This window comes from Aplysia californica, unplaced genomic scaffold (assembly GCF_000002075.1).
Source record: "Aplysia californica isolate F4 #8 unplaced genomic scaffold, AplCal3.0 scaffold00519, whole genome shotgun sequence".
Lineage (NCBI taxonomy): Eukaryota > Metazoa > Mollusca > Gastropoda > Aplysiida > Aplysiidae > Aplysia > Aplysia californica.
Window position 1 is genome coordinate 95,326 of NW_004797789.1, and position 20,968 is coordinate 116,293.

At 38.6% G+C, this 20,968-nt stretch overlaps 1 protein-coding gene across 1 annotated transcript in view; it reads left to right on the forward strand.

Annotated features, from left to right (window-relative positions):
• The window catches only part of LOC101855743 (glutamate-rich protein 6), a gene marked incomplete in the record, with an annotated part of 45,015 nt that overhangs the window by 15,913 nt on the left and 8,134 nt on the right, over nt 1-20,968 (forward strand). Inside the window, 8 exon segments of the mRNA XM_035971842.1 lie at nt 783-863; nt 4,507-4,657; nt 6,346-6,463; nt 7,355-7,462; nt 8,146-8,213; nt 8,869-8,874; nt 12,254-12,337; nt 18,703-18,999. Coding sequence (XP_035827735.1) covers nt 783-863; nt 4,507-4,657; nt 6,346-6,463; nt 7,355-7,462; nt 8,146-8,213; nt 8,869-8,874; nt 12,254-12,337; nt 18,703-18,999 — 913 coding nt within the window.

The window sequence follows — 20,968 nt, forward strand, 5'->3', positions numbered from 1 at the left end:
TCTGTCTGTCTGTCTGTCTGTCTGTCTGTCTGTCTGTCTGTCTGTCTGTCTGTCTTGCTTTTCCTAGCATTCAGTCACAGATATTGTGTAGTTGATGCGTTTCTCTTTTCTCAAATCAAACCAAGCAGTAATAATGAGAATTCATGTTCATCATGTTCATCATGTATTGTGGTTTCAAATGTAGTTTATGAGAGTGTGCATATACTTTCTCTACATTGTCTTTCCATTTCCAGTCTGTTTGCGTGAATTCTGTGACAAAGACAACTTTCCTCCCATCGAAATCAGTTCTATTTTGTCAGTTGTTATTTTGAGTTTGCAACTTCTGTGGAGAAGTGATAACAGAACCCCCCCAGGGCAAGGCTACTGACTGAAGTGTCTTTTGGCCATACCCAAAGGGGGGATGTTAACATGCTCTAATGCAGAGTAGAATTGTAAAAGGGTTGATTTAATAATGTCATGGTCATACTGTGCCGGAACAACATAGGAGGAACTGCTGCTTTTTCTTTCCTCATCCTTACTATTGTCATTTTCCTCTACTTCTTTTGTATTTTTGTCAATCTCTTTTGAACTGCTATTTCTGGGGTGCCTTGATAGTTGAAGCAGACTTTGTGCTGTTCAAGCTAGAGAGGTGAGCAGAGTAAGCCTGATTCCCTGTAAAGACTTCTCTGTTGACATCCACCTCTTGGCGCTCATATGACCTTATGTAGTTGCGGGTGCTGTAAAATCTTACTAAAACTAAAAGATAACAGAAAAGTTTTTAGAACAGCGATTTTATTTCCCAGAGTTCAGAAGACGACTCCCCGAAGAAACCACGAGTCCACAAACACCATCTTCCCAGCATCGGCCCCCCTCAGATATTAAAGGTATTCTATTATGTCGTCTACACTCTATTTCTTTCTTTTTTTCTTTTGTTATCTGATAAAAAGTGTTCGCGGAGAAATTGCAGGGTTTAAAAAGTAGGTTACAGAAACTAGCTATATTCCATTATGCTGTTTAACAAGTTATTTCTTTCGTTATCTTGTTATCTGGTAAGTGTTTAAGGAAAAATTGCATGGTATCATAAGTCGGTTATAATTGAAACTCCGTGGTCCAGTGGTAGTTTTTGGTTTGATAGGGAATGAGGTTACAGTAATTTGGTCCTTTTGAAAGAAGCAGTTGTTTATTTACAATTGTTATCAATTAAAGGGTTTTTCTGCACTTTTTGAGCTTGTGTATGTATAATGAACAGCGCTTGTGTATAATGAACAGCGCTTGTGTATAATGAACAGCGCTTGTGTATAATGAACAGTGCTTGTGTATAATGAACAGCGCTTGTGTATAATGGACAGCGCTTTTTAAATTGTTCCTCAAATGTCCTCTGTTTCTCTTCCACTTACTGGGGGCTGGTACACAAAAACAGGAAATTGCCTGCGTATGTTATGTTACAAATAAAAAAACTTTCTCGGTTATTAAAAAACGTTTAGGCAAGTTTTCCAAATGCAGATATCTAGAACACATTGAACATCATCGTGAACTATACTTTCCAAATTGTCCAAGACAGCCACCCTTTGCCACGGAGAAAAGTGGTTGTCTTAGGCAGGTGGTTGTCTTGGGCAGTGTTATTAAAATGTTTTAAAAAATTCAAGAGGGGAGTAGGAAGTGGTTATTTGTACAGTTAGACATCTTGGACAATCTAAGGTAAGCTGACGAAACTCCTTTTTTCGTTTTGGCGCCAAAATTTTGTGTTAGCTAAATTGAAAGCCTGATCAGTTACCCAACTTGTTTGAAAAAATCAAACTGAAACTGTGAATAGTTTTTGAATAAATTAGAATTCAACTTTCGGAATGACTCTATTTTTTAATTATTATGTTGACTAAAAACCTCTTTTTCTCGAAACTGCTCTGGAGAAAATAAAGCTTCTTGTCAGTTTATGGCTGCTGTGACATTATAATGTGAGAAAATATGCAAGTGGAGGAAGTGGGGATTGGCCGTTTGTGCAGGTAGTTGTCTTGAACAGGTGGAAATTGGAGCAGGGTTGACTGCATAACAACGCAGAGAAAAAGAAAGTCGGTAAACTTACCGTGGCGTCAGCACCCTAAGGCTCTCAAAGTCTATCATGAAGTCAGAGGGATTATCCTTTCGCTGTCAGTTCATAATTGTTAGTTTTGTCACATCACGATAATCCAAGTCATCACATGACAATAATCCAAGTGATCACATTACAATATTCCAAGTCATCACATAATCCAAGTCATCACATAATCCCAGTCATCACATGACAATAATCCGAGTCCTCACATGACAATAATCCCTGTCATCACATGACAATAATCCCAAGTCATCACATTACATAATCCAAGTCATCCCATAATCCAAGTCATCACATGACAATAATCCAAGTCATCCCATAATCCAAGTCATCACATGACAATAATCCAAGTCATCACATCATAACTGTCTGAGACAGAAGATACTTATCCCAAGGACCACAATCCCTTGTAGCTTCAGAAGCTACTTTGTCACAATCCTCATCTCGTGAAAGAATCAAAAAGCATAACAACAACAACAACAACAATATTATACAGGGAAACAACCCGTACGTGTCTCAAGTCACACTGTACTATCTCGGCTTTGCCTTGTTTGTTTTGAGTTGGTGTTTTTTTTGTTGTTGTTGCTCCTAGACTTTGGTATGTACATGTCCTTTCCTGTATTGCCTGTTATCTTATCAGGTTGTGTGTGGTTTGATAAAGGGACGCATTATTCGAATGATTAATGGATTAGATTGTTACTGTTTGAGCTCTTAATCAGCTGCTTGCACTGTATGCTTCCCCGGAAGCTGAGAATGTTTCTGGGTGTTCTATGGTATGCTTGGGTAATAATATAGTGTAAAGCGCATACAGCTTGCTGTTGAGCGGGGGTATGCGCAATACAAATGCTATTTATTATTATTATTATTATTATTATCATTATTGTTATTATTATCATTATTTTTATCAGGGGATATCTCACATATGATATGTAGGTGATGATGTTATCACGTATGTGCAAGAATGCTGGTTGAAATAATATAACACGTTACAGGGTGAGGTCTGGATCAATAACAACAACATGTTGAAGTTTTTTACATTTGAAACATGTTATCAATATCGTTTGTGAGGACTGGCATATGGATATATATGTGAGGCAACGTGGTGGAATCAGGCTCTCGTCAATTTTTGAGCATGTAGAGTTATTGGTATCATCTTAAAGCTTGTTTTCTTGTCTTTATTTGGATGAAAAAAATATCCCTTTATCTTGAATACAAGTCGAGATATTTGCGAATGAAGGAGGCGGAGGTCACCTGTTTTCAGAGGTAAAATTAGTGAGAAAATGGCCGCCAAAGATTAGTTATTTCTTTAGCTTAAGAGTTCTTGGTAACTGAAGATTAACATTTTTTTGGTGCCTTTAATCAACGTTTTTAATAAAAATCCACACAGAAATGGGTTCTTTAAAGGGCACGAAAGGTGTTGAGCCAAAAAAGAAAAATTTTATAAAAATTCACTAACCTGCGGAAAAATGCAAGTTTCTACACTTTGATTATTTTGATGAGAGCCTGATTCCACCACGCTGCCTCACATATGTGCAAGAATGTTGGTTGAGATAATGTAACACGTTATACGGTGAGGTCTGGATCGATAACAACATGTTGAAGTATTTTACCTTTGAAATGTGTTATCAATATCGTTTGTGAAGACTGGCATATGGATATATTGAGGTAAACTTACTACTTTGTTTTAGTTCTTCTATTCCTATCTTTGCCAGCTCTTGATTACGAAGGCAAATGCTTTACATCCCCTGTTTATGGGCAATTGGCGAGTGCTTTGGTGTGGTTTGCTCCTTCTTTCCTATCCAACAACTATCATCCTTATCTCGCCTCCTTCTTTTCTTTGTATGTAACTCTCTGGTTGTAGTGCCTTTAATCTTTGACACTCGTTTGACCTGATTGTGTTACAAGTGCTTGGAAATTCTTACTAAAACTAAAATCCCCTGTCTGTCTATCTATTAGGGTCTGTTACTGTCTATCTGTGTGAATCTGTCTATTCATCTCTATGCCTGTTTGTCTTCTAATGTCAATCAGTCTGCTTGTCTACTCCCATTCCCCCCCCCCCCCCCTTCTTCCTCTCTTCCTATTTTCCCACCCCTTCTCTCTCTCTTCACTCCCACCTCTCCCCATTCCCCCCTCATCTCTCTTTTCCTCTCTTTTTTTGCTCACTCTTTCACTCCCTCTCAAACCCATCTCCCTTCTCTCTCCCTATATATCTCTTTCTCACTCTCCCCCCCCCCTCCCTCTCTCTTACACACACTCTCTCTCCCCCTCTCTTTCTTCCCCAGCTTCCTGTGCCTCTTTCTCCCACTCTCTCTCCCCCTCTCTTTCATCCCCCTCTCTCTCTATTTCACTCCTCCTCAACCCCCTCCCCCCTCTCTCGCCTACTGGTCACACATGCTAACACAGAGCTTATAACCCCATGCCCCGTCTGTCCCCCCCAGTACATCCGTGAGTCTGACAGAATGGAGAAAGAAACAGACAGGACCAGCTCCTCCATGGACGACGAGTACCGACAAATTGACTCCACAGACTACGTCCTTGACCAGGACGGCAACATGGCGGGGATGTTTAGTGGACCATGTGAATTTTGCGGTACGTAGCAACGAACAGTATTCTTTTTTTAAATTAAAAATTATTTTTTTATAGTACAGGGTTTTACGGCGCTCGCAACTGCATAAGGTCATATGAGCACCATTACAGTATTCTATTCTGAACTGTTTTCAAGGAAGTGTAACGTCGGCACACTAAAAAAGTACTATAAAGACACCCTGAAAATGTCTCCGAAGGACTTCAACATTAGCACTTTGAATGGAAGAGCCCAGCTCCCCGACAGACCCAGCTGGAGAGCAGCAGTCACAGTGGGCTGCAAATCAAATTAGGCTTCACGAGTTTAAAGAAATACTGAAAACGAGAGAGACGCCTGCAAGCTGCACACATCCACAAGTAGAAGTGGAGCATTTAACACCTTGCCGTCACATCTCGCCGGACAGCCACCCAGTTTCTTTGGATTTGCCGTCACATCTCGCCGGACAGCCACCCAGTTTCTTTGGATTTGCCGTCACATCTCGCCGGACAGCCACCCAGTTTCTTTGGATTTGCCGTCACATCTCGCCGGACAGCCACCCAGTTTCTTTGGATTTGTCCCCAAATACCTCTGCCTTTGATTGATGGCAAGGGTCTTTACTATATCTGTCCCCGTCGTTTCATTCAAGAAAAATTCTGAAATTATGCAAACTGAGCCCAAAAATGTGAAATTATGGGATTCTGTTAATTTTAGCAAAGAAAGATAAAGGGGGAAAAAATCAGAAATAATGCAAAAAATGATCCAAACTTTGCTAAATTATACAGGGTGCATAAAACCAGGGGGATCGCTATATGAGCCTTGTGATGGCAAAGTGTTCAGTGTTCAGAATAAGCAAAATTTTCTCTGCCAGAATTGATCTTATTGGCCATAGCAGAGGCCTCGAGTCATCTTAACCTTTATTTCTTCCAATTGTTCTATTTCACCTGAGAAATGTTCTCCTCATCATATGTATTGGTCGTGGTCAGACTCTGACGGGCAAGTTATTTTTATCACTAACAACTCTCATTTTTGACCCCCACAAGGTCTATAGCTGTGATGAGATGTAACGGTTTGGCCCACTGGGCACACATTTCATAATTTGGGTTTTTGGTACAGTTGAAGAAATCAAATGAGGTTGTACTTGAAGTAACCCACGTACGTGAGCTTCTCGCTGATAAAAAAACAATCCGGGAAAATCCAATACAGCCTTGCTCTTGGTGGCAAAATTGAAGGCAAATGAGGCAGAGGTAGGCCCAGAGCAGCCTACTTGGAGAACTTAAACCGATGGATGACGGGGAAAGATCAGGGTAAAGTAGCTTTTTTAAGAGCAGAATAAATGGAGAACCATGATTGCCGATGTCTGCCGCAGGTATTGCACTTGATGATGATGGTACAGCTGAAAAAGGAAAACCAAATTCCTTTTTGTTTGACACCAATTTCAGTGAATCCATTGATATTTAGCTGAATAAATAGCAGTTCAATGTTGGAGTACTACACTGCTGTCTGAGGCAAACTACTGAGATATTTGTTATCAAAGATTTGACTCATATCTCCATAGCAGCAGAGACATTGTAAGTTTTTTTTTCACAAAACCGCACTGCACCACCAATAAGAAAGACGTGTTTGTTAGATTCACTACCTCAACTGAGAATCAAACCCATGTTTTCCTCAACAAATATCCCAACTATTTTACCACATATCTTCTCCGCCCCCCCAGGTGTGGATATCAAGCCGTTCCCCAGCCTGGAGCAGCAACTGTCGCAGCCACCAGAGTCCTTGTACTGCTGTGAGGACTACCGGGAGTTTGTCGAGTTTGCCATGACCACCGCCAACAGGTCAGCGGATTGTTTAATTACACTTTGAATTTTTGCTTTGTGATTGAGTATAGTATATAAATAATTAAATATGCTGAAGGCCCCGGAAGTTGTCTCACTAACAAAGCAATCCCCAGTGTCCTGATCGGATCCGGATACAACTTTACTTTACTTTATATATAAATTTAGGGATTTTTTTGCAATGACCACCACTTACAAGTAATGGGATGTAATAGTTATACTTTAAATTCTTGCTTTTTGATCGAGTAAATTAAATTTTTTCCGGGGGGGGGGGGGTTGTTTTAGTTAGAGTTTTAGGCACTCCTAACATAAAAAGGTCAGAAAAGTGCCAAAGTGGCGTCAGTGGCCTAGTGGTTTGGCTCTCGGACTCGCAACCATAAGGTTGTGGGTTCGAATCCCGTCAGGGGCCCGACGTTGTGTCCTTGGGAAAGGCACTTTGCACAAATTTTCCTCACTTCACCCAGGTGGAAATGGGTACCCAGCTATAGACAGTGAAAGATCTTGTCAGTTTTATAGTGTTTGAGCGCGTGAAATCAGCAGCTTGCACTGTATGCTTCCGCGGAAGCTGAGAATGTTTCTGAGTGTTCTCAGAGGGTCTGCTGGGGTAATAATAGTTGTAAAGCGCATAGAGCAAGCTCTTGAGCATGGATATGCGCTATATAAATGCAATTATTATTATCATTATTAAAGGTGTTACTAAAGGAACGATAAATGTTTGAGAGGATAGAAGGAACTAACCACACCAGAACACCCACCAATCGCTCCCAGATTTTGTCAATAAAGCAGGAAACTGTCTTGACACATGTCATTATGACACCTGTGTTGTGTTGATCTGTGCTGTCTTGACACGTGTGTAGTAGTAGTCTCAACAACATGCTTGTTCTGTTCCAGACTTGAGGAAGACGTGGCCAAGAAAAACGAGAAGATCAGCATCAAAGTTCACGGTCACCACGGCAGCAAACAGGCTCGGAAGATGGCCAAGGAGCAGGCTGTGCAGAGGTACATTTGATAGTAGTTTTGTGTATATAGTATGTGGACAATTTCTCCCAAATGGATGACATAGTTTGCTTATTTCACCCTTCTCAGTATGTACCTTTGAATGGTTGGCAAAATGAGGTCACAAGAAGCTGTGTGAACCATTTGGTGGGGGGGGGGGGAAGGGGGGGGAGATTACAAGACATCACAATATTATCTTAACTTTAAAGAATATTGTTGGCCAGCTGTTAAATGTACTATGCGCAAAATTATTATTTTTATTTTTATCGTTGCAGTTTCTTAATCTGTGGTATTGGTTTTATGTGCTTGAGAAGTAGGCGTACTTTGTCAAAATTCAAATTTTGAATGATGGGAAAATGATACGGAAAAATGTATGAATAATGTAGGTAGCCTACAATTGTTTTAAAAAATGAAACAGTTTTGCTTTCTGGCCAAAGCATATATTTGAACAGCTGGCAGATGAATGAGACTTTGTTTAGTTGCTGATGTTTTTGCTTTGCTGTCATCCTTAAAACTGTTACATGAGATTTTTTCTGAGCATTCTTCTAGAGTCATCTGAAGTAATACATGTAATAACTGTAAAGTGCATAGAGTATGCATGCTGTATAGCATGGATATAAGCGCTATATGAATGCAATTATGTTAATATTATTATGATCGTCATCTTGCTATTTTTCTGCTATCAGAATGCGAGAGAGAGAGTTGCAGAGACGACAGCAGGAAGCCAGCGGCCTCCAAGCTGCGTTTTACCAATGTGAGTTTATAGATTATTCCGTTCACGTATCATCAATGTCTGTTTGTAGAGTATTCTGTTCACTAGTTTTAGTCATCTGCTTCTCTAAAATCTTTGGAAATAACAAGAAGATGCTCAAGGATCTAGTCCGCCAACCATACCAAGCAGTATATTTCTGAAATGTGTTGTTATTTCACGTCTGCGTAAATTTCGTTTGAACATAGGCCTAATCAATGTTTGTCAATGTTGGCTCTTATAGAAACTGTGTTTTGCTACAAAACGTTTAGTGTCTGGTTTCCGTTACTTTTTGGTTTAAGTGTTGATTAAATGATGATATAATAATGGAAGTAGTAGCAACCTTGACCTGTAGTGGCCACCTGTAGCTTGAAATTACCGATTAGGAATTACATTTTAAAATGACCAATGTTTATGAATACTTTTTGTGTTTTTTTATTTTTAAAATTTTTTTTGGGTCTTTCTTTCAAATCTGGTAAAAAAATAAGTTTTTGATGTAATATAGTTTTCACAGTAGTCTAGGAGTAGTTATTTGAAATCAATGTTGTGATATAATGAGTTTGACGTTTAACTTTGTGAGCTGACAAATTTGTCCCGCCTGACTGGGTCCCTTTGTTGTTGTAACCGGTTGTTCTTTGTGCTCTTGGTCTCCCCCAAACAGCTGCAGGTAACAATGTTTTCTCACACTTTTCTCTTGCATGAATTTCCCTTTTGATTTTGGCCTTTTCTATTATTATCAAGCATTGAGGAGGGCTCGTTTGCATGATGCTGGCTAAAAAAATGTTAACAAAAATTTCTCTTTATCTTTCTGACCTGGGTTCTCTCTCCTTTCTATATTATTTTTTTTTCTGTTAAAAAAAATTTTTTTAGCCATTTTTCTCAGATGTTTATTTTGGTATTGTTAGTACATTGTTTTCTTTATTATTTCCTGTTCACAATTGGAAATCAGGGTACTTTAAGTTTAAACAAAGAGGGACTGGGTTTTATTATTTTTCAAAATGAATTCACTATCCTATTCTGGCTCCTAAATATGTATTTTCATCTGGAATATTTCCAGTATTATCGTAGTTAACCTGTTTTTTGTTTTTTTTCAAGTTTCTAGCTTTTAAAAAAGAATCTGTGTGATGCATGTTTTTCCAATTTTCTCACATGAAAGAATGACATACATGCAGAGGTACTCACGCAATCCCTTCGGAGACACGCATGAGAATGCAGAATATCAATTGATCATTTCCTTGAGCTCTCTAAGCTGCAACCAGCATTTTCTGGCACGCTTTGGTCTACTTTGTCCCTCATGAGTCATCATTGCAGGACAAAATGTTGACCACTTCCTCACAAACACTTTTAAATAATTTTGCAACAGTGTAGACTGCCGCTTGCCAAAAGATATACAAGTCTTGTTACGATGCCATCTGCACACCAGAGATCTATAAATACTGTCACTGCTACCACGTCACAAGCTCATTTTGAATACCCTGTTCTGCTTCATTCATAAGACGTCATTTTTGTGTTTTTTGTTGGGTTTTTTGTTGTTGAGAAAGTCACTCGCTTTTTGTAGTTTGATCACGTCTGCTGAGCACCTCAAGATTTGTAGCTCTTGATCACATGCTCGTTCTGGGTTTCAAAGTTGTTTCCCCTTTCAATTTCAAGCAATCTACAGCACGCTTCAGTTACAAATAATGAAAGTTCTGTCAGTCATGTTCAAACCAATTTTGATATTTTTCCATCTTTCGTGAGGTTGGGACGGCAGGGAGTCGTTAATGATTTGACTTTTTTTTTTTTTCTTGAGATTAACTTCGTAACTTTTCTTTTGGCTTTTGTTATGGTTTGATTTTTGTTGTCCCCCTTTTCTAATTCTTGAAATTATATAGGCCCTACATTTACAGTTATTAATTTATGTCTTATAATTCATTACATTCTTCATTTGGAGGCGGAGTGCAGATATGGTGGTTAAAAAAAAATAATCCCAAACTGTACTTTTATTGACTGCTGGATGATAAAAAGTATCTGCTGATTTCTACAGCATTGCTGAACTCTCTCTACGTCTGTGAATAACATGTCGTTTCTGCATGACTGACTGTTTGTAGGACTGACAAAACTCTTATATTATATACATGTAAATTCAAACATACATATTTATATATACAGACACAAATGTGCATGAATGACCTCTTTCTCTCCAGCTGGAATTTTGAATCACCTGCTTCACTTGCCTGACTTGATACCATGTTGAGTTGTCACTAGTTTGCTGCTACACTTTCGCTTTTGTGACATGTTCGATTGTATGTTTTCGCATATTATTATTATGTTGAAATATATTTAATTAAAGCTGTACGATAAAGATGTGATATTTTTTTAATGGAAATCGGAGAGATGCCAACCTCCAAATCCCACTGCATCAAAGTATAATGAACGAAATGTTAACTTTTTTGTGGCTTTTTTGTATGCTGTCAAAATGTTCATTTCATCACTGTATGTTAAGCCTATTTTACCTTCTTTTACTTTATACAAAGTGTTTGTGCGAGTTTAGTTTTAGTTTTAATATATATATATTTTAGGTCACTTGCCACTCAAATAGGTAATATAAGTGCCGAATGTTGGAGGGTATTACTAAGAGAATTGTAACATGCAAAGAAAAGGGGGAGTAGAGATAAGGACAATGGATGTTTAATATTTTTAAAAAGGAGCAAATCACACCAGAGTACCCACCACCCACCCACCCACAGTTGGCTGAGCTGAGCTGCGCTAGTCAATCCTAGTAGGTCCTATAGGTATGAATGAAATCATGTGGGTCTTCAGTCTTGAATCGTTTTCAGTTTATCCAATGTGCATGTTACGCTGAACTTTCTGTAAATTTTCTCATCTATTTGAGGACGGAACCAGCGACTGTCTGATTTGGAAAGGTTATGATGCATAAAGCATAGGCTACTGTGAACTTAAGTGTTCCTGAAATTTCTCTCTTTAGATTCTCCTTATAATAATAATAATAATAAATAGCATTTGTATAGCGCATATCCCCGCTCAACAGCAGGCTCTATGCGCTCTACACTATATTATTACCCCAGCAGACCATAGAACACTCTGAAACATTCTCAGCTTCCCATGAAGCATACAGTGCAAGCAGCTGATTAAGCGCCTAAACACTAACAAACTGACAAGATCTTTCGCTGTCTATAGCCGGGTACCCATTCCCACCTGGGTGAAGTGAGGAAAATTCGTGTAAAGTGCCTTTCCCAAGGACACAACGTCGGGTCCCTGACGGGATTCGAACCCACGACCTTAGGGTTGCGAGTCCGACAGCCTAACCACTAGGCCACCGACACCATGTTTTGTGTTATCACTGTGCTCAGCATAGTCATGGAAACTGGTGAGAGATTTGAATGGGAGGAAATCATCATTTATCGGCGTCTGAGATAATAGTTACTTCAAAATGACCCCCACAAACGATGATATTATTGTTATATATATAACCATGTTTGTAATGCTCTGTTATGTCATGTATAATTATTTATATATAATTGTTCATGTTCAGTACCCTGCTGTTTCTGACAAAATGTGTGTCAGTTATCACATCGACTCTCCATAAGCTACATTACTGTGAACAGCCTCAAAGTTGATTTACTTCCTCTCCGCCACGACATTGTAACTGACCAACGTTCTCTGACATTGTAACTGACCAACGTTCTGTGACATTGTAACTGACCAACGTTCTATGACATTGTAACTGACCATCGTTCTATGACATTGTAACTGACCAACGTTCTCTGACATTGTAACTGACCAACGTTCTGTGACATTGTAACTGACCAACGTTCTATGACATTGTAACTGACCATCGTTCTATGACATTGTAACTGACCAACGTACATTCTATGACATTGTAACTGACCAACGTTCTATGACATTGTAACTGACCAACTTTCTATGACATTGTAACTGACCAACGTTCTATGACATTGTAACTGACCTACGTTCTATCTGACATTGTAACTGACCATCGTTCTATGACATTGTAACTGACCATCGTTCTGTGACTTCTGACACAGCCGCTGGGACGGGCACGCAAGGCGGGGCTGCCTCCAGGGGCCCCAAATCGCAACCAGGGGGCGCCATGATGTTTAAGGACATGGGTAGGCCCTCCGGTGCTTTCCGGCACAATCTTTGGTGTGCTCAAAGAGAGTTTATTATCCTCTCTTGTTGTGGTACATCACAGCACGTTGTTTGTCACTAGAGGTCTCCCCCCTCCCTGTCGTGTTTGGGTTGTTGTGCCTGCATGCAAAGGTTTTTTGCCTGTTTTTGTTTTGTTTTGTTGTTTTTTAAAGGTATTTTAAAGAGATTTAGACCAAGTAGAAATCAAACCGGTTTAACGTGTTTTCTTTTGTTTTTATATATATAAGAAATTTGCCCCACCACCCCTCTTAAAAAAAGTAAGTGTTTGGCATGAGCTTTAAAAAAAGTATGGTAGTTTCGGCAAAAAAAAGAGAAAACAGCTTTTGTGTGTTTTTGATTGTTTTTAGATAAGAACTTTGAGGGAAAAAAAAAGTTTGTCACAGGCTTTCAGAAAGGAACCTTAATCAAAAAGGGAGGAAAAGAAAAAACAAAAACGGTTTGTCGTGTGTTTGTTTGGTTTGTGTGTGTGTGTGTGTGTGTGGTTATTTTTTTATTTTCTTTAAATTTAAAAAGAAACTTAGTAAGGAAATAATAAATACCCATTTTTTTTTCAATTTGAATTGTGGGGAGCCTCTTTGAATTTTTTGCGTTTGTTTGCACTACATATCTTGCACTTTTGTTGTATATGATTCTAACACCAGTAAATCTTGAGTGATCTTCAGAACATGTCTAGCGTGGACTTTGAACACCCATGTCTACTGTGGATTTTGTCAGTGAAAGATTGGCAAGTTCGTTTCACAATGCATGTTTGATGTGGTTCACCCCTTGTTGTAAATTTACATTAGATCTACTTTTTAAAAAAAGTATTGTATTAATCTTTAATGTTGTTCACCACTCCTTTCAGATATGATTATTTATCACAATAAAAGTGTTTAATACATTTTTAGTTGTGTACTGTATGGGGTTACGATTGTTTTGGGTTATTATGAAATATTATGGACTCTTTAACTTAATAAGTGTGACGTGATTTGTTTATTGAGTGAGGTAACATGTTTTTGCTTTTTGTATCATAAGGTTCCAATGTTTTTATCTGGTTTGAAATTGGCTATAATGGAAAGGTTGAATTACGATTGACAATTTTGAATAAAGAGGAATAGGCTTTCTTCTACAACTTGCTTCAGCCCAGCACATTCCCTGCGCTGTTTTGAAAATACAGAATGATCAAGAAGAAATTCTTCGAATCTGTTTCAGCTAATCTAATTATATATAGTACTGGAGATAGTTCATTTTCAAATATGATTGTAAATATGCGTATAAATACAGTCGACATTGTTAAAGGCAGTCATTCATTGTCGAGGAGAAAAAGGATCGTCTTAGACAGGTGTACATATTACACAGTGTTATTATATATGTAAGAAAAACGCAGTAGAGACTATAGAAAGTGGCTGTTTGTACAGTGATTGTCTGATACTGGTGATCGTTAGAGCTGGTTCGATTGTGTTAATTAATAACGTTGGTCTTTTCCTGTTACAGTTACAGCTCAGAAGTACAAGAGTTATAACGTGAAATGCAGTCGGACCCTCTGATTATACAAATCACTCCATTTGCCCAAAAATTAACGAAGGCCGGATTCCTCTGTGTCGTGACGCATATATACTTACATGTAGCTATTGAAGGCTTTTGAACCTTATTAACTTTGTTCTTTTCCCATCACAGCTCCAAATTACCCGCAGTCTACAAGAGCAGACTACGTTATATCTTATTCACCGTCTCTTTTTTTACGTGTGTACTTTTATGATGGGGACATCATTATTTTTTCAAATATCATGTGACCACGTAATATATATATCTACATAATGCTGTCTCGTTGTTCGGTTGCATGCTTTGTTGCAGGTGCTTTTATGTACCGGTACATACAGACTTAATTTTTAAAAATGTGTTACCATAACTCATTTCTTGCTTTGCACGATGTGTTCCTTTCTCATTGTTTGGTTTGTAGTTCTCATTATGGCTGCCTTGAACGAAAAGTCAAGGTAAACCATGTCTGCAGGCTTGTGCGTCAACATTTATGTGAACATTACGTTCGGTGGAGTCCCCTTAAACCGGAGTCTGAGGGATCGCCGGATTTTTTTCGGTTTGGCAGAGTTTTCGGATTAGAGAACTTGCCAAATGGGGGGGGGGGGGTCAAATATTTTTACATTTCTTTTGGTTAAGGCCTGCTTTTTGGATTAACTGTGTTCGTTTTAAGTGGACTCCACTGTATTTCATCAGCACGAATGGGTCACGAGCAGAATGAGACAGAAGACCGACTCGGGGAGACCCCAAACCCTGAGAGAGAGGGGGATCAGAGGTCGGGCGCAACACCCAACAAAGAGAAGCAGATAAAGAGTAAAAGAGTGAGAGAAAGTGATGATTCGAATCTTGCGCAAACAGAAGACACGGAAGGAGGGAGCGAAGCCAGCACCAGTGCGAGAGAAGAAAAAAAGAAATCTTCGCGAAAGGTCAAAGATGGAGAGAAGTTGAACCCCTCTTCTTCTACCGCAACCACAAGCGCTTGGCTGACGGTCCCGGGCCCTGTCTCTGTCTCTCGCATGAGCTCCGTCATGCTGCAGTCGGGGAAGTCTCGCTTTGGGTCGGCTCAGAGTTTTCTCCCCCTTCCTCCCAATGCCTCTCGGGGAAGTTTCGGCTCGGAAGGTTTGCAGCTTGCTTTCAGTTTATCAACATACAATTATTTTCCGCTCCGCATTTTTGGCTTGGGAGTGAAGTGCGTCATCCTTCAAGCCGCTTTGTATACTTTATGGTATTGGTTTTCTTTGTTTTAAAAAAAAATTAAGTAGAAAATGCGTATAATTTGTTAGATTTTTTTTATCAATGCTTGCTAGATTAAATTTTTCCCCCTTTTTTTAAATTGAAGTATATTATCCTTCAAGTCGCTTTGTATACTTTATAATTTTTATATATATATTTTCTTTTCCTTCATCTTCTTTTATGATCTTTTAGAATACAAAAAGCAAATAATTCGTTGCTTGGTAGCCTGAAATCTATTAATTTGTCGTTATTTTTAAAAAGAAAAATTTACATCTTTACCTTTTGTAGGCTTTATTTGCTCATGAAACATCTGATTTATAAATTCAAACCTCTGCGAGTAAAGCAAAGGATGGAGGGCTTTTTTTTTACGATGACACTAACAAAAGCGTTAACTTTTCTTTCATCTTGCTCTGTGGTGACCATCAAATAATGCATATCATTAAGCTTATTCCCAAATCTGATAAACTTTCTTTTCTTTTCCAACTGAAAAAAAGGGTTTTAAAAAAGACTATTTTTACTCTTAGGGTAAGATTGGTTGAATGTTCACAGCGATTTTCTTGGATATACAGTAATTTTATAATAATGATGTAATAAATCTTTTCAAATTGTAGTAAACTGTCTCTGTCACTGCAATGCTATTTGTGAGGCAGTGTGGTGAAATCAGGCGCTCGTCAAAATAATGAAATAGAAAAAGGCATTTTTCCACCAGTAGCACAATTTTTCTCGAATTTTGGGTTTTGGCTCACAACCTTTTATGTCCATTTAAAAACACATTTCCTTGTGGGTTTTACTGAAAAACGCTGATTAAAGGAACAAAAAATGCAGATTTCCAGTTTTCAAGGCCTCTGAAGCTTTGGAAGTCATCGAACTTTGGTGGCCATTTTCTCGTTAATTTTACCTCGGAAACCAGGCGACCCTCACATCCTTCAATGGCGAATATCTAGACTTCTTTCCAAGGTAGATTGGTACTTTTCCCACCCAAAACAAGGCAAATTAAAAAGATTTAAGCTGACACCATTAACTCTACATGCCCAAAAATTGACGAGCGCCAGATTCCACAGCGTTGTGACACATTTCTTTTTTGAGCTTCTCTGCTCTAGTGTGCCTTGATCTAGAGGCCCATACTATGATGGTGAGAGCTCTTTTGGCAGTATTGATTCGGACCACACCGCACTGGTTCACTTATTTCTGAGACATATTGAACTGTTTTTCTGATTGGTAGTCACTTGTTTTAGACATTCTGATTGGTGGACAGTTATCCAAGATAATCTGATTGGTGGATATTTGTGACATTCTGATTGGTGGACAGTTGGCTAAGACGTTCTGATTGGTCTAAAACTTTCTGATTGGTGGATATTTGTGACATTGGTGGACAGTTGTCCAAGACATTCTGATTGGTGGATACTTGTGACATTCTGATTGGTGGACAGTTGTCTAAGACGTTCTGATTGGTGGATATTTGTGACATACTGATTGGTGGACATTTGTCTAAGATATTCTGATTGGTCTGTGACTTTCTGATTGGTGGATATTTGTGACAATCTGATTGGTGGACAGTTGTCTAAGACATTCTGATTGGTGGATACTTGTCTAAGATGTTCTGATTGGCGGATACTTGTCTAATACACTCTGATTCTGATTGGTGGTTTGAGTTTAGGACATTTTGATTGGTGGATACTTGTCTAAGACATTTTAATTGGTGGTTGCCTGTTGACATTCTGATTGGTGGTTACATGTTTAAGATATTCTGATTGGTGGATGCTTGTCTAAGACACTCTGATTGGTGGATACTTGTATACTTAGACATTCTGATTGGTGGACACTTGTCTAAGACATTTTAATTGGTGGTTGCCTGTTGACATTCTGATTGGTGGTTACATGTTTAAGATATTCTGATTGGTGGATGCTTGTCTAAGACACTCTGATTGGTGGATACTTGTATACTTAGACATTCTGATTGGTGGACACTTGTCTAAGACATTTTAATTGGTGGTTGCCTGTTGACATTCTGATTGGTGGTTACATGTTTAAGATATTCTGATTGGTGGATGCTTGTCTAAGACACTCTGATTGGTGGATACTTGTATACTTAGACATTTTGATTGGTGGATACTTGTCTAAGTAATTGCCTGGTCGTTTTCCTGGAGCACAAAACATCGGACACCTGAATTTGCCGCACGCTTCTTTTTGTGCGGACAGGACTCATCTATTTTTCGCTCATATATATTATTTTGTCGTTTGTTGAAATGTAACAGAATTGACGCTACGATTTCTTTGATCTTTCAGATTATTTTGTAATGAATGAAACAGATTTGTACTATAGGAAGATCATGTTATAAAAATTACTAGAGTCACTAACTAATAACTAATCACAGTGTTGTTTGTTTTACTTTTGACATTAAAATTTTTTAAAAAGTATTTGCTTCTCCTTATCTGTTACCATTTTAGAAATATCGCATGCTGTACTCAATTTGTGTGCTCAGACATCAACTTTAGACATAAATTTATTGTTTCTTTATCAATGCAAAAAGTGATTGATTTATCCTTGCATTATAATTGATTCTACTGACAACAATTTTCTCTTTTTTTTCTCAGAAAGCTTAACCAGATCTTCTTTCAGCTTTATTTCACTTTTGCGTTATAATTGATTCTCGTGACGATATTCTCTTTCAGATTTATCTCAGCTTTTTCATTTCACTCATTCTTTCCATTGCTTTGTAAAAATGCTGCACTTTGAACTGATTTTTTGCTTTTTAAAAATTTTAAAAATCTTTTTTTTTCTGCAGATACTGTATTTTTGCGCTTTTCTTGAGCTAACAACAGTTGGCGTACAGCATGAAGAAAGTTTTTGCAGATTTACTGTAAACAGTCTTAACTGTTGCCGATTTGTATTACTGTAGCTTTTCAATTTTCGAATGGTATCTGTGTTGCAAGGTCTTCTCACCGTCTCCTCTCTGCATCTCTTCTTTTCGGCGATCTGCCAATCAAGGATCTGTCCCGGTACAAAAAAAGACAACTAATCTCTCTTGTAGGCCGAGATTTCAAAATGACCTGCGTGTGTGTTTTGTAGTACATTGTTTCTGGCCTTTTGCGTCTCATCAGACAATCATCAAAATGACACATTGGTACAAGTATCTAGTAGGGCATTATTAAAATTTATGACCCGTAGCGTATTGACAGACGATCTTACAGCAGTAGGCCTATGCATGATGCAGTTTTGCCTGGGCACTAGACACATAGGAAGTATATTATATTGCCCCTAGTACTATATACTCCCCCATCAGTTCAAATATTGACTTCCTTGATATGCCCCCGAGGAGAGACAGCGTCAATACGTTTGGAATCAAGCATTATCAAGGAGGACGTAAGGGTGTGTCTTACTGTTTTACGGATGTGATAAGGGCATTGTTATATTGGTGGTTGGCACCGAACTGTCAGTGTCGTACCGCACTACGATAGTCCTGTCCCGGGACAGACCCAAGTTTGAAACTTAGGAGCTGTATAAGTGTCCGTGTGTAGCCTAATGGTCTCTGTGCGCCTTTGATTATCTCCGGATGTTGACCTTTCTCCCCATCAGCGTATGACCCGGAAGAGGAAGTAGCAGACGACGTACCCGACGGAACTCGGAAAAAGTCCAAACGGAAAGGAGGAGGGGAAGAGGGTGGAGGAGGAGAGGGAGGAGGAGGAGGGAAAGGAGAAAAAAGTAGTGGTGGAGGAGGAAAAGGAGGAGGAGGAGGAGGTGTGAAAGGGAATGTTGGGGCTGGGGGAACCCAACAAGGTCAACTCTTGACCTCTTCTCAAGGTCAGCACTTGACCTCAGCTCAAGGCCAAGCAGGCGCTTCCTTCTCGTCCTTCGGAGGCTTCAGTGCGGAAGGTTTGGCGACTCCCCCCCCCCCCCCAAACCCCTTGTGTTCTGTTGCCGTTTTCAATCTGTAGATATAGATTTGTTTTGTGTACCGGTGTACCTGTACTGCTATTTGTGGACTCTCCGGAAACGTGCAACTCAGTCCGGGGACAACTTTGAATGTAAGTTTTCTATCTCATATCAGGGGAGGGTGGGGGGGGGGGTGGGCGTTACTTCTTGAAAATATATATGTGAGGCGGGCTGACAAAAATGAGTCACTTCTCGAAATCACGAATGGAAGCATTGGCCAAAAATAGACACATCAAATTAATAGATTTTTAACTGATGCCATATTTGTTCAAGTTGAACATGCCTTTCATCTTTTCATATTGTATATTTTAAAAAACTCAATCTATCATTTTCATATAATATTATCTTTCTGTGCCCATAGGGCTAAAATCTAAGACTTAACTCATATTGTCTGCACACTTCACATAATAATATTATAAAATTTGAAAGAGATTAATGAATATAATATTACATGTAAGTCTATATGAAATTTGAATAAGATTCTAGATATGTTATGGCAATTTGAATAAGATTCTAGATATGTTATGGTAATTTTAATTAGATTCTAGAATATATAACTATTCCGGGATTTGAGTGAGATAAGTATATTGGTATAATTTTTTTTTCAATAAAGCTAAAACCAAATACGACTTGGAAATGTTATTTACTTAATTAACATTTTCAAAGCTGTCCTCGTGTTGTGGTGCATAGTAACACGTCGTCATGTACCCCTCCCTTTTTTTCACCTGCCTCGTTGCTTTAGCAAGATGTACCGCCCACCCATCGCATACTACACGTGCTGGTAGCTCACACTAAATGATCTCTCCAGGTTGCGGGTGTTGGGGCAAAGTGAAAGGCTTGATCACCCCTACGCTTCATCGTTACCTCAAACCAATGCTTTGTTTGTTTATCTATTTTATTATACCTGTTTCATTTTTTTGTTTCGTTTGTTGCCTTATTATTTGAAAAAAGACATTCTTTTGATGTGTTTTTTTAATGTTATATTATATTATATTTTTGTTGTGTTGCATATTACCCTTGTGTGGTTTGTGTGATTTTGTTTCTATTATTAGATGGTCGTGCGATTTATTTGGAATGGCTTGTGATCTTTCTATCGATGATAGTGCCTGACCTTTTTTTACAGTGCGTTTGATGTGTGACTATAAAACAACAATAGAAAATTGTTTTTCAGATTTGAGTGCATATTATATTATGCTTCATTGATAATTCAGTGAACCTTAGGCCTGCATGTATACGTATATGATGTAGTTCTAAATACTGACATTATTCTTCTCTTTATTCGTAAAGATGTACTATGTAGATAGAATCAACAAATGCATGTTTGAATTCTATTTTTGAATTAACTGCTAATTTTTATTTATTTTTTGGCATTTATCTGATTTTTAGCGAGAATTTAACACACTACGTTTCATAATCATCATCATCATCATCATCATCACCGTTAAGCTTATTGACAATGGAGCCGAAAAAGAGCCTCGCGCTCTTGCTCGGAGATTTCTTCGTGGAGTCCGCCAGGCCCATTAAGGAAACAAAACAAAAAATCATCACCATCATCAATGTCATCAATGTCTTTCTCGCCCTGGGTTAGGGTATAGGCCACTACAAACACTTTACAATTTACACATTTTCCTCTCCTGGGATAGCCTCTTGATGTATATCCGTTCATGTGTTCCCACCTTTCTGTGCACAACTTTTGTAAGGAACATCTACTTGTGATGTACAATATTGTTTGTGGAAAAGCCGTTTTCTTCTCTTTTCTGTTTTGTTCTGATGAGCACAGGTTTTTCTCTCTATCGAAATATATTATGTGGACACAAATGAACAGTTCTCCTTTTCAAATGATAACAACAGCGAGAAGTGTGGATAGAGAAACTGTTTCAGTCACTGTCTTACCACAGGCAAACAAACA